Source organism: Lissotriton vulgaris, chromosome 3_1 (assembly GCF_964263255.1).
Source record: "Lissotriton vulgaris chromosome 3_1, aLisVul1.2, whole genome shotgun sequence".
Taxonomy (NCBI): Eukaryota; Metazoa; Chordata; class Amphibia; order Caudata; family Salamandridae; genus Lissotriton; species Lissotriton vulgaris.
The window spans coordinates 1,062,307,869-1,062,321,456 of record NC_141689.1 but is presented as its reverse complement, the minus strand read 5'-3'; the positions used below and the strand labels follow the sequence as shown (position 1 = coordinate 1,062,321,456).

Here is a 13,588-nt window from a genome sequence, read left to right as displayed (position 1 = left end):
TGGGAATAGCAACCACGCCCTACTTCTGGCCCAGGAACGCGCTCGATGGCCCCCTTGGCCAAGAGGGCCGTAACTTCCTCCTGCAGAAGTGTCAAGTGGTCCCCCGACACACGGTGGTCCTGCGGTGGCATGGCTGGAGGAGAGGTCTCGAAGGGGAGGGAGTAGCCCCTTCGGACGATTTGCAGCACCCACCTGTCCGAAGTGATCGTGCGCCAGTGAGCGTGGTGATGGCAAACCCTGCCACCCACTGGCGTCACATGGGGCCGAAAGCACGGACTAGGAGGATTTTGGGGTAGATGCTGCGGGGGAAGGTGTGGTCTGACCCCGCCGTTGTCCCCGACCGCCACCACGGCGGTTTCCACGGCCGCCACCGCGTTGGAAGGATTGTTGCGGCGCTTGGCTGGCAGCACGTGTGGGGGCGCCCCTTCCTTGGCCACGAAAGGGACGAAACGAACCAGTTTGCTGACGCTGGGTCGAGAGACCCAAGGACTTGGCCGTGACCCTTGAGTCCTTGAAGCGTTCCAGCGCGTGGTCCGCCTTGTCACCGAACAGGTGACAGCCATCAAACGGCATGTCCATCAACGAATTCTGGACATCAGCCGAAAAATTGGCGGATCTCAGCCAGGCGTGGCGACGAATCGCCACCGTCGTTGACATAGCCCTGCCCAGCGAGTCGGTCGTATCAAGACCACACCGTATTGAATATTTCGCTGCATCCCGGCCCTCAGCCACAGCTTGACCGAGTTTTGCCCGCACCTCCATGGGGCATTCTGGCAGCAGTTCCGCGACCGTATCCCACACAGAGTGGGTGTAGCGGCCCAAGAGGCAAGCGGTGTTGCAAGACCGCAGGCCCAAACTAATGGACGAGAAGACCTTTTTGCCAAACTGGTCATACCTCTTGGATTCCCGGTCGGGCGGGGCCGACGGGAATGCGGACTGGGAGGTCGAGGCCTGGATCACCAGACTCTCAGGAGTGGGGTGGGTAGACAGGTACTTGGGGTCGTCCGGACAAGGACGGTGGCGCCTGGCCACGTTCCGATCAACAGGCGCACCTGAAGCGGGCCTGGACCACGTGCCCAACAGAACGTCTGACAAGGCTTCATTAAACGGCAGCAGTGGCTCCTGTGGGCATGACTGCGGTTTGAAGACCTCGGTGAGGATGTTAGGCCTCACGGCCGCGACGGGGAGCTCAAGGAGTAAGGCCTTGGCAGCCCTCATCAGCACCCCAGAATAGGCAGCTCCCTCCACCGATGCCACGGATGGAGGAGAGATCAAACCAGGGTTAGGAGAGTCGTCCAAACCACTGGCATCCCCCAAGTCACCTGTCCAGTCCGGGTCATACTGGCACTCGCGTGACAGAGGGTCCTCGGACCCCTCCCAACCTTCACCGTACTCCTCATCCTCTCCGTATTCGGAGTCAACGATGAAGACCGGCTCCTCGGGGTTCATGGGCCCCATCGGCGCCGGGACCGGCGTCGAGCGACGCCCGTCCGGCGCCGCGTCCGGCGTCGGAGAAGGTAAGGGGACGGCGCCGCCCGGAGCCGGCGCCGGAACCCCACCGCCGGCCGGAGCCGGCACTGGAGAACCGGCGCCGCGCGGGGGCGGCGTCGGGGGTAACCCTGATGGCAACGGCGCCGGGGAGGCCGGAAGACCAGCCGGCGCCGATCCCGAAGGCCCTTGCGGCGCCGGGGTCGGAGCCGTCGGCGGCGCCGGGGCCGGAGCACCCGACGGCGCCGAGGCAGGGACACCCGAACCGCCAGGGCCCCCAGACGGTAGCACTGGGCCCGAAGGCGCCGTAGGCCCCGTCTGAGAAGCGAGCGCCCTCATGGCCATGAGGAACGCCTCGATCTCCTCAGGCGTCGCGCCATGCCCAGGGACCGGAGGGTATGAGGCAGGCCGCGCCGGCGACTCTCGCGGAGCCGCGGGGTTGGGGTCACCCGAGCCCCCGGCCGCATCGCGCGAGCGTCGGGGGGGAGTCGGGGGTACGATGACGACGCCCCGACTTCTTATGCTTCCTACCTGACAAGCCTGACGAGTGGTGTTGACTTCGGCGCGGCTCCGCGACCGCTCCCTCGAACGCTCTCTCGACCTCCGGCCGGACCGGGACCGCTCCCGGTCCCGACGTGGGGCCGACACCCGGAGCTCCAGTAGCTTGCGGGACCGCTTCCGCCTAGCCTTGTTGGTGAGGGCCCGGCAGTCGACACAGGAGTCCACGTCGTGGTCGGGGCCCAGACACCGGAGACAGAGGCGGTGATGGTCCGTGACCGACATCGTGCGCTCACAGTCATCACAGTGCTTGAACCCAGGCATCCTATCAGGCACAATAAGAGAAAAAACAATCGAAAAACTTGGTCAAAGACCGGAGTACTGCTCTTCAGATCTGCGTCCACTGGCGCGGAAAAAAGAAGAACTGACGTCAGCGCGCGGAGGCGGCGTCTATATACTCCAGCGACGTCATCACGGCGCACGACGCCGACGACGGACGCGGAGCCGCAGGGGACGCCTGCAGACGACGCCTACCGACGCGCAGGGGTACTGCTACGCAAAAGTTTCCGGATCCAGACTGACGCCTGGGGATATTCTAAGGTAAGGAATCTAACACTAACGTGTTTCTTTCAGATGAATGCATTTAACTATCCATCTGGCTATTCCGGACTTTGATATGGGATTTCCTTTATATTGTGGTGAAAAACCAACAAATAATTGTTTTGTTTTTCTGAATGATTTAGTTCTGTCCACATAATAAAGAAGAGCTCTCTTTACATCTAGTGTGTGTAGGGCTTTTGTCAGCTACCGACTGTGGATTTTGGAATAACATTGGCAGTTCTATTGATTGATTAATATGGAAAGTGGATATGACCTTTGGCATGAACTTAGGGCTTGTTCTACGTACTACCCTGTTAGCATGTATCTGCATGAAGGGTTCTTGAATCGTTAGTGCTTGTAGTTCGCTAACTCGCCTGAGTGAATTGATGGCAATCAAGAATGCCACCTTCCATGTTAAGAATTGCAATTCTCATGAATGTAGAGGTTCGAAAGGAGGTTCCATGAGTCTGGTGAGTACTATATGTAGGTTCCAGACTGGTGAAGGTGGGTGTTTTGGAGGAATCACTCTTTTGAGACCCTCCATAAAAGCCTTGATTGCTGGTACCCGAAACAGTGAAAGGTGTTGTCTGTTTTAGAGATATAGCAGCAAGGTGTAGTCTTATAGAAGAGTATGCTAGGTTGCATCTTTGAAGATGCAGTAGGTAACATATCATGTTTTGTATGGAAGCACCTAATGGGTTGATTTGGGTATTTTTGCAGTAGATAACAAATCTCTTCCATTTAGCTGCATAGCATGCTCTAGTAGTTGGTCTTCTTGCCTCCTTAATGATATTCATGCAGTCTGGAGTCAAGTTAAGGTATCCAAATTCTTAGACTTCAGGAGCCAGATCGCTAGGTTCATCTGATTGGGATCTGGGTGTCTGATTTCTCCATGGTTCTGAGTAAGAAGATGGGGTGCGAGGCGTAGCCTTTGATGAGGAACTACTGAAAGCTCCAGGAACGATGTGTACCATAGCTGTCTCGCCCATGTGGGAGCAACTAGGATCATTGTGAGTGACTGTTGCCGTAGTTTGCGTGCCACCAGCAGAATCAGTGGTGCTGGGGGAAAAGCGTACGCAAATCTGCGTGACATCCATATCACATTGCCCTGTGACAACGGATGTGGGAACCTGGCGGCAAAGTATTGGCATTTTGAGTTTTCTTTTGTGGCAAACAGGTCTATATCTGGGTGACCCCACTTTTTGAAGAATGGCTGGAGAACTTGGAGGTGAATTTCCAATTCGTGCAGTTGTTGGCTGCGTCTGCTGATCCACTATTTGATTGTTTTTTCCTGGGAGGTGTTCTGCCAGGAGAAAGATGTTTTTTGGAATTGCCCACTTCCATATGCTCTATGCCAAGTGGGACAGCTGTGGAGAGTGTGTTCCTCCCTGTTTCTGGATATAGTACATGGCTGACATGTTGTCCGTCCGGATCTGGAATGCTTTTAGGGCTAGAAATATTGCTAACAACTCTAGTTGATTGATATGTAGTCTCTTTTGTTCGATTGTCCACAGCCCTTGTACTGTGTATTGAAGTAGGTGGGCTCCCCAGCCTGTCAGTGATGCGTCCGCTGTTAGTACTAGTTGTGGACCTGGCTCTAGGAACAGTCGGTCCTTAGTACGGTTTTGTGGGTTCCACCACTGCAGAGAGTTGTAAGCGCGACTGTCTACCAACACTAGGTCCTTTAGTAGTCCTTGAGCCTGGTTCCACTGTCATGCAAGGCACACTTGCAGTGGACGCATTTGAAGTCGGGCATGGGGGACAATGAATGTGCAAGAGGCCATCATGCCTATGAGCTGCATGAAGACTCGAGCTGGCACAGAGTGTTTTGGCAGAAATTCGCGAATGAGTACTTGCATGCTGGTTATGCTCGCCGAGTTTGGATATGCCTTTGCCACTGAAGTATCTATGGTAGCTCCCAGATACTGTTGTGTGTGGGATAGTTGTAGGTGGGATTTTGGGTAGTTTATTGAAAAGCCTAGGCTGTGTAGCAGCTGAAGTGTCTGAGACGTGTGTTTTAGACACCCGCCTAGCTTTCGAAGTCAGGGCCCGGCAGTCGGGGCAGGTCTTGTCGTCGTGGTTGATGCCGAGACAGTGGAGACACCGACGGTGAGGGTCGGTGACCGACATCAGTCGGTCGCAATCCTCACAAGGCTTGAAACCAGGATCCCTATTGGCACCGTCTGGAGTCGCAAGACTCAAGAAAAATTATCAAAAGGGATCAAAAAAGTTTAGTCAAAAAGTGACTAAAGTACTGCTTTTTCCAATTCTGCGCTTGCTGGCGCGGAAAAAAAACCTGACGTCAGCACGCGGAGGCGGAGTCTAAGTACTACGACGACGTCATCACGGAGCCCACGACGCAGACGACGGACGCGGAGCCGTAGACGACGCCTACCGACGCGCAAGGGTACTGCTACGCAAAAATCTCCAGATCCAGTCTGACGCCTGGGGATATTGTAAGGTAAGGAATCTATCACTAACCGGTCTCTTTCGGATACAAAATGTGCAGCATTGTGCCCGATAATTTGCCTTTGCTTGCCACATAATTTACTCAACCCTGCTGCATATTGTGCCCTCCCCTGCCACATAACTCAGCTGGCCCCAATTATTCCCATCTCACACAGTAGGAACCTATTCACAACTGTCTTTTTTTTTGTACGGTTGTACTGCAGAAGTGCAATCACAAGCATATTCAATAATTAAGCTGTTGCTATGCAGTTCACAGCAGACTGCTGAAATGCTAGTGACAGCCAATAGACTAGAGTGGAATATGTACGTGGTGAAACTGTCCCACTCCGCTCCCTCCAGCAGCATCTTGCACTTTGACGGTGAAAGTGTAAGATGCTGCTTAAGGCTGCTGGAGAGACCGGAGACAGAGGCTTCCGCTGCTGTTTGATTAATTACAGCCCCATAGAGTGTACAGATTGCTGCTTTTTACCAACTTCCATGTACCTCGCCGGCCTTGGTATACACACTGGTAATGCACTGGAAGTGGAAGTATAGCGTGCCATGGTATACAATGGGCAATGCTCCAGAAGTAAAAGCCTAGTGTGCCATGGTATAGACACCGGTAATGCTCCGGAAGTGGAAGCGTAGTGTGCCATGGTATACACACCGGTAATGCTCCGGAAGTAAAAGCCTAGTGTGCCTTGGTATACACACCAGTAATGTTCCGGAATGGGAGGCATAGTGTCTATAGTATACACACACATTGGTAATGCTCCTCAAGTGGAAGCGTAGTGTGCTATGGTATACACACCGGTAATGCTCCGGAAGTGGAAGCGTAGTGTGCCATGGTATACCCACCAGTAATACTCCGTAAGTAAAAGCCAAGTGTACCACGGTATACAGTGGTAATGCTCCGGAACTGGAAGCATATTGTGCCATGGTAAACACACTGGTAATGCTCTGGAAGCATAGTGTGCCATGGTAAACACACTGGTAAGGCTCTGGAAATGGAAACGTGATGTGTCATGATAAAACCAACGGTAATGCTACAAAAATGGAAATGTAGTGCGCCATGGGAAAAACACCTTTAATGTTCCGGAAGTGGAAGCGTAATGGCCATGGTATACAAACCGGTAATGCTCCAAATGTGTAAACGCAGGGTGCCATGATATACACACTGGTAATGCTCCTGAAGTGGAAGCGTAGTGTGCCATGGTATACACAGGGGTAATGATCTATAAGTAAAAGCCTATCGTGCCATGGTATAAACACTGGTAATGCTCCGGAAGTGGAAGCATAGTGTCCATGATATACACACTGGGAATGCTCCGGAAGTGGCAGATTAGTGTGCCATGGTATACACACCGGTAATGTTCCAGAAGTGGAAGCGTAATGGCCATGGTATACAAACAGGCAATGCTCCAAACGTAGAAACGCAAGGTGCCTTGGTATACACACTGGTAATGCTCCGGAAGTGGAAGCATAGTGTGCCATGGTATTCACACCGGTAATGCTCCGGAAATGGAAGAGTAGTGTGCCATGGTATACACACGGGTAATGCATCAGAAGTAAAAGCCTAGTGTGCCATGGTATAAACACTGGTAATGCTCCGGAAGTGGAAGCGTAGTTGCCATGGTATACACACAGGTAATGCTTCGGAAGTGCGGAAGACTGCTAAGCTGACAAGACTGGCGTTCGCTGCCTTTTTAGACGATGATGTAATTATATAGCGTGCTTGCAATAAAATAAACCAATGGGAGATAGCGTGACAAATTAAAAAGTGCGAGATTTCAAAGGAGTGAACATGAAAAAGAACCACAGACAAGTGTGGAAGACAAGCAACCGCGGGCGCGAAAGTGAAATCGGCAGCTATGTTTCATTTGTAACATGATCCACGACAAGGGAGGATTGCAGCTGGCAGCCTGCGCGCTGCTGCTCGCTCCTAACAGCTGGAGGCTGTGGGAGTGAACAATTAGAGTAAAGGTGGGACATGCACCCGCCTTTGGACATTTGCGCGCTTTCATTTTTTAAAGCCACACGCAAAGGCCAATAGAATGTGTGGAATTTGAACAACCACGCGGAAGTCTGGAGTGATTCCAAGAGACCTCCCCATAGAGCAGCGCATGCACGCTGCGCTACTCTCAACCTAAAAATACAGGTTTCTATAGGAAATGATGAACCACAACTGAAAACCAAAATCGAACTGCTCATCAAACAACTTGAAACTGAAACAAGATAGATGGAATGCCGTTTCCCCCTTCACCCCAAAAAACATCTGTGATTGATAAAGTCTGAACATTTTTTTCGCATCACAAAAAGCCTTCCTGGGGTGACAGCACAGACCCAACAGTGGCCCAGGCGTTTACAAATTGTATTTGAAAGGGTCGTAAAATGGAGACCCCTGCTGCTGCCAAATAGGTACTTGAAGCTAAAAACCAACTACAAGGAACATTTAGCAGCAGAAAAACAAATAACTATATTAAACTGTTAATCTAATATAGAGGTCTGTCCATGCATATTAATGTAGTACTCAATTTAATGTCATCCCGTCTCATCTAGTATGGACTCACAATTCAGTCTCACTTCCCTGCTGTAATATCTGAATGGTACACAAGTCCAGATAGTTAACAAATGTAAAATTTTAAATTAAAAGGGTGTTAAACCTGGATACTGCAGATTTCTTTGGAAATGCCAATATGGACAGTTCTTGCAAAATAGTAATTAGTGACAACTTGCAAATCAACTTAACTAAGTTAAATTTACACCATTTCCACAATCATAAAAGAGAACTAACTGAAATACAGTGACAGAATATATATTGCCTTGCGCCTTCAATTTCAGATTTACACACTTCTGAAAACGTGCCTATAGCATAGTTTCCGTTCACTTGTTTCCCAGAGTATAAATGATTAGGAGAAAACACATTTAGATTCTAAAACAGGGTGTAACAATAAAGAAATGTGAGGGTGTATAGGATTAGAATTTAACTTAGTAAACAAACAAAAAACAACACTTTGGAATAAGTTTTGTTTGGCTAAAATGCTTACCAAGTGCAAGCGAAACAGACCATTATCCTTGCATTTCTTCAGGGTTTAAAGTGTTCATTAACTCAGCTTGAACTGCAATTTTTTGGGAGTAATGTAAGATCAGGTCGCTCACCTTGGCACCTAAACAGCTGTCGAAGTCCTCCTTCATTTCAGAAACTGCTACTTTGTCCTGGGGCCTTTTAGGGCCACTGCAGCAAGGAACCACAGTGCCAAGATCCAACTCAATCACCTAATTAGTAACATAAGATTTGTGTGAGAACTTTGCATCAAAAATACATATGTCCCTTTCTGTTCTTACAATAGGAGACAACACCCAGGAGTCAAATGATCATTTACAATGGAAAAAGACAGTCCAAGGAAGCACCCCATGAACTCTGGTGTGTATCAGATGATATGTAAAGCCAAAGAGGCACAGCTTTTAAGCATAATAGCAACGATGAGAGAGACAAATTAGCATAACACAACATTTTAGGATCTGTGCACTGGAGGGTTGCAAATGAGAGGTGGAATGTGTTCAGTAATGGTCAGATTCTGGTGGCTTATCCAGTATCTGGTATGTTGATTTTTAAACCCAGAACGTAATACAGAATAATACCTAGGTTTGGGCTATGGGTACTTTGGGCAAGCCCCAAAAGTCTGGAGCAAGCCTCAAAACCATAGGCAGGCTTTGTTCTTAGACCCAGTGGAAAAGTAAGGAAATAGCTTGTGTTACAGACACCAAAGAATTGCATCTTTGAAACAGAAGTCTTTCTCTGCCTGGAAGGAATCTTCTAGAAGTGCAGGACACAGACAGAAAGCTTGCCCAACTTCTGCTGCTAGAGAAAGCCCTGAAACTAAATTTGGGGGCAGATGCAGGAGTTAATCAACAAGAAAAGAAGGTTACTTTAACCACTGTCTACATTGAAGGAAAATGAAGAAAACAATGCTCTTAAAAACTATCAGGCAAACTTGAGCTTTTCGTCTAACTTCCTGGTCACCAGAAATGGTTAATGTGTGTATGGACAGAGACGTCCATGTGGGTGTCCATCAAATGTAAGCTTCTTATGTTTAGGTTGAGGTGTTCCCTGAAGTGTAAAACAGGATAATCCAAACCAAATATCAATACATTTTGCAATCCCATTTTAAAAACGGTGTTGCACTAATGCAGTTGTGCAAAAGCAACAAAAAGGTTGATTTGTTTTGCGGATTGGCTTGAGAGGATATAGGACTCAAAAGCCCTTTTAAGGCAGTGTCCAGGTCACATAGCATATAGATTGACAGATCTTTCGGGGCATTGAAACAGGAGCTAGCCGGGGGTGGTAAGAAGAGAGTGGGATGGAGCTGTTGGATATTGTTTAATAATGGTTTTCTATTTTTTTGGATTATTTTCATGCTAGCCTGATAGTTGTAGGCGGATCTGTTCCTTATTATTGGAAATAAAATAAAATTGAATGCAAAAGCCCAGTTACGTAATAGTGCAAAGTAGAGATTTCTGAATCAATTTGTGGATTGGTAAAAAAGAAAAAGTTGGTAATCAATAGATTTATCAACATAAAAGGTGACACCAGCTTTGGGAAAACCTTGCGATATGTATGCAAAATGACTATCTTTAACAGTTTGTAAATAAGTCTCCCCAACTGAAATCAACCACCGAATGAGATGATGCCTGCAAACAAATAAACTGGGCGCACTGGTTCAAAAGTCATCTCCTAAACTGTGTTAGACCACTATTTTGTAATCCCATATAGGTGGTGGAGGAGTGTTTGGTGGAAGAACTCTTAAAACGTTGCACCAAGGCTAGATGACTAACACTAAGATGAATGCATAATTTAGTTTTATAACTAGGCTGCAATAGCTGTCAAATGGACTTGTACTAATGTGCAAGCTAACTTTTGCAAATGTATTTTTTAAAACAACTTTCTTGTATCGGATTTTATTGCATGAACAGTGATAAGTTATCCCAGTATCATACTTCTTTTCAATATACAAGAGGGTAGTAGCATTAATTAATTGTCCTAATATAAAAACAAGAATAGCAATAATTTCCTCAAAAACAGACTCATCATAATTGGTGGTGAAACATTCAAATTTGCCAGTGTAGACATTCATATAGTCAAGTTGACATAGCTCATCAGCAGACTCTTCAGTAAAGGACATTCCATAAATGTTTGAGCAACAAATACTTTCAAGACATTGCTACTGGATTTACTCCAAGCATCGGTGACCTCTTCATAAACGTAATGAATGGGAGTCGAGTTCTGTCAAATTAGTAAACTCAATCATGGATGGTAGGCAAAAGCTTCTCTCTGGCGTAAATAGCCGACCTTTACCCCACCATTTATGGCCCATAGGAGTAGAGGGTAACTTTCACACAGTTCAAAACGGAGGCAAAAAAAATTTCTCAAATAGCTTAAAGAGGGGACAGAGAAGTTCTGTTTTAGTGGAGGTCTCCAGCAAGTAACCATACCAATCGTTGTCTTGATAGGGATGAGCAAACTCAACCCCTGTGTCATAATCCTTGTCCAAGTCAGTGCAGGGAGCGGCGCCTCAACTGCCATCAGGTGCAGCTTCCGTCGAGATCAGACAAGCACCAACTCAGAGTCAGACAGAACCCCACCTGGCATCTGTGGATTCGATGCCAGTGTCGAAGTCCAGGGACTGGCGTGGACTGTGGCAACGGAAGCAGGGTCCTGACTGGATCCAGTGGTGTTGACAGACTTGTAGGGTCCAACTGGAACAGAGGGCAAACCCGCCGGAGGCTCTCCGGATGGAAATCCGCTCAGCTACTTGGGTGCACTAGATGGCATAGGTAAGGATCCAGAGAACCAGAGCATGGTTGCATGGAACTCTTCAATCTGAGGTGGAGTGGAAGACATCCCCGGAAACGGGATCAGCTGCAACAGTCAGGAGACTACAGGAGTGACCTCTGGAGCAGGTAAAGTGACCCTTGGAGCGGGATCGGACCTTGGACTTGGAACACGACTTCTCGGCAAGGAGCCTTGTTATGCTGGTGATTTTAAGTTTTACTGTGCGGTCCCGGATGGCTTTCGAGTTCATCAATGTGCCGGCACACCTGATGGGGAACTGTCACAGGTATTTGTATGTGATAGTCCTTATAGGGCTTAAAACCTTTAAAGAATAAAACCCATTGAACACTGAAGAAGTTTGACGAAATGTTTCGGAGAGATATGAGAGAGCCCTAAGGATCTGAGTCTAGTGGCGTGGAAAGAAAGGAACTGACGTCAATGTATGGAGTGGCACATATGCAGGCTCCGCACGTCAATTCCAGAGTGGAACGGGGTCAGTGAAGAGCTGTACTGCACGACATCCCTGCACACAAAGGTACAACTGAAACGTTTCTGCAACCGGCCTGAAGCATGGTGAATAATCTTAAGGTGGGGGAGTCTGCAGCTAGAAGTCTATCAGAAACAAATATCCATACATTCATTGGATAACATTTAAGTATGCCAAGTCTACGATTTCCAGTGGCAAATTGTAAGGATGGCAGACCAGGTTTACTTCCTGCTGTGAGAAAGAGAAAGAAAGAAAAACACAGAGCAAGAGACAAGGGACAGAAAGAGACAACAATAATTCGAGCAGATGTAATACCAGCTCCAGAGTGCTCACACAGTAACTGATCTAGAGCACAGGGTATTCTTTCAGTAATGAAACAAGCATGAACTTGATTGGAGACGAGACTAGTTCACAAAAGCATTTAAAAAAAGGCTTAGCCATGGGCCTTACCCATAAAAAGAAAACTAGTGGTGGTTATGCATTGTTCTAGGGTCTTATGTGCAAAGATTATTGCTATAGGTTTTTACAGGGTGGGCAGCCCAGGCATACAGGTAAAGGGCAGAGAGGTTCAAGGATATACTCTTGTGGAGTTTTCCATTATTTATTGACCTTCTCCCCTACTAACCTTGCATCCCCTAACCATGGGCGTTATCCTCAAAGTTGCGTGCACCTTCCTTCCATTGGGATAACATGTCTGGTCTCTAACATTAGTCCTCAGGGTACCCACACCTATGGGTCACCTAAAGCTATCCCCCATAGACCAATTTATGCAGACCCACTACTGGGGTTGGAGAGTTTATCACTAAACTCACTAGTGGAACCTACCGGCCTACAAATGTCAAGTGTCATTACTTATTTCAGGGATAGGATTTCACCCATTTTCTGTGGTTCCCCTACACCCTTAACTGTGGAGTGACTGGATTTTCCAAGCTTTGTAACATTTCACTTTTAGGTGGATCCAATAGACCCACCTCTGTGAGGTCTGTGGCTCATCTTCCGTTGCATGCAAGGGTAAGTGATAGAATGCACACCATCTTTTATTTCTTCGGTTGCACCATCTTTGCTTCTAGGTGGAGCCCAAAGTTTACCAAGTGCAATCATTAATCCATAGAACTGCTTTTGTAGCTTTCCTGCTATCCTATGTTACATCATCTTCGTCCCTGGATGAAATCAAGGGTGCAGTATTCAGGTCACATCTCGAGATCCACAGACAAGAGTGTGGACTAAGGGGAAGCTGAACATGCTCCTGGATTCACAAATTGCTTTATATTTGCCTTATTTTCTGTCACACAGGAGTGAGTGAGGGTGACAGTGGTAGTCTGAGCAGTGGATGTTAAATCTTTTGATGCTAGACGACAAAAATGTGACAAGCACTCAAACAATGGACATCTGACCAAAAGAAATAAAAAGATTGATGTAACATAATTTATCTACCTGTGTAAAGTCTGGGTCTTGGTTTGCATTGTTGAAATCTCTAAACATGCCAACAGCTTCAAGATACTTTTGAATGTATTTCACTTTGTCTTCTTCACGACCTAAGGAGAAAGTCAGATTTAAACTTTGAAAACAAATAGTTTAGTGTAACCAAAAAAGCACTTGTAGGTAAATCAAAAGCATCCTTCAAAATTAAACCCTGCAAGAGTATAGGTAGTGCAATACAAAATAAACCTGAACACAGGTCTATATTTCTGATCACTAATTTCGATAGCTATGAATTTGCTTTCAAACTTCTAACTAGGGAACATTTCAAATTACTTAAAAAAGTAGAACATACTGACTATCGCACAAGTTACATACCTTCGGTAACGATATATCTGTAAGAAACAGTAGTTAGTATTAGATTACTTACCTTAGAATATCCCCAGGCGTCAGTCTGGATATGGAACTTTTGTGTAGCAGCACCCCTGCGCGTCGCTAGGCGTTGTCTGCGGCTCCGCGTCAGTCGTCGGCGCCGGGATGACGTCGCCGGAGTACTTAGACGCCGCCCTCGCGCGCTGACGTCAGTTCTTATAAACGCAGAGCCATGATAAAAACCAACACTGGTGCCATAAAACTAGGGCCCTGAAAAGGGATGACCTTAACCCTAGATATCTGTTCTGCCTGATAGGGCTGATGTAATTAGCAAAACATTGTAAAACAGATTTGCTATGTCCAGCAGGATGATTGTAGCTTCGCAATCTGTAACAATCAGAGAATTAATGTATCTGTGCGATTCCTCTTGAAAAAGTAAGGCG

General features: G+C 47.5%; 1 protein-coding gene across 5 annotated transcripts in view; it reads right to left on the bottom strand.

Annotated features, from left to right (window-relative positions):
- ACO1 (aconitase 1) overlaps window positions 1–13,588 on the bottom strand; it is a 533,052-nt gene that overhangs the window by 246,738 nt on the left and 272,726 nt on the right. For all 5 annotated transcript variants that reach the window (XM_086961481.1, XM_086961482.1, XM_086961478.1 and 2 more), the window contains exons 9-10: window positions 12,789–12,889; window positions 8,194–8,310 (exon numbers count right to left, since the gene is read on the bottom strand). In XM_086961481.1, the coding sequence (XP_086817607.1) occupies window positions 8,194–8,310; window positions 12,789–12,889 (218 nt within the window). The remainder of the gene's footprint in view (window positions 1–8,193; window positions 8,311–12,788; window positions 12,890–13,588) is intronic.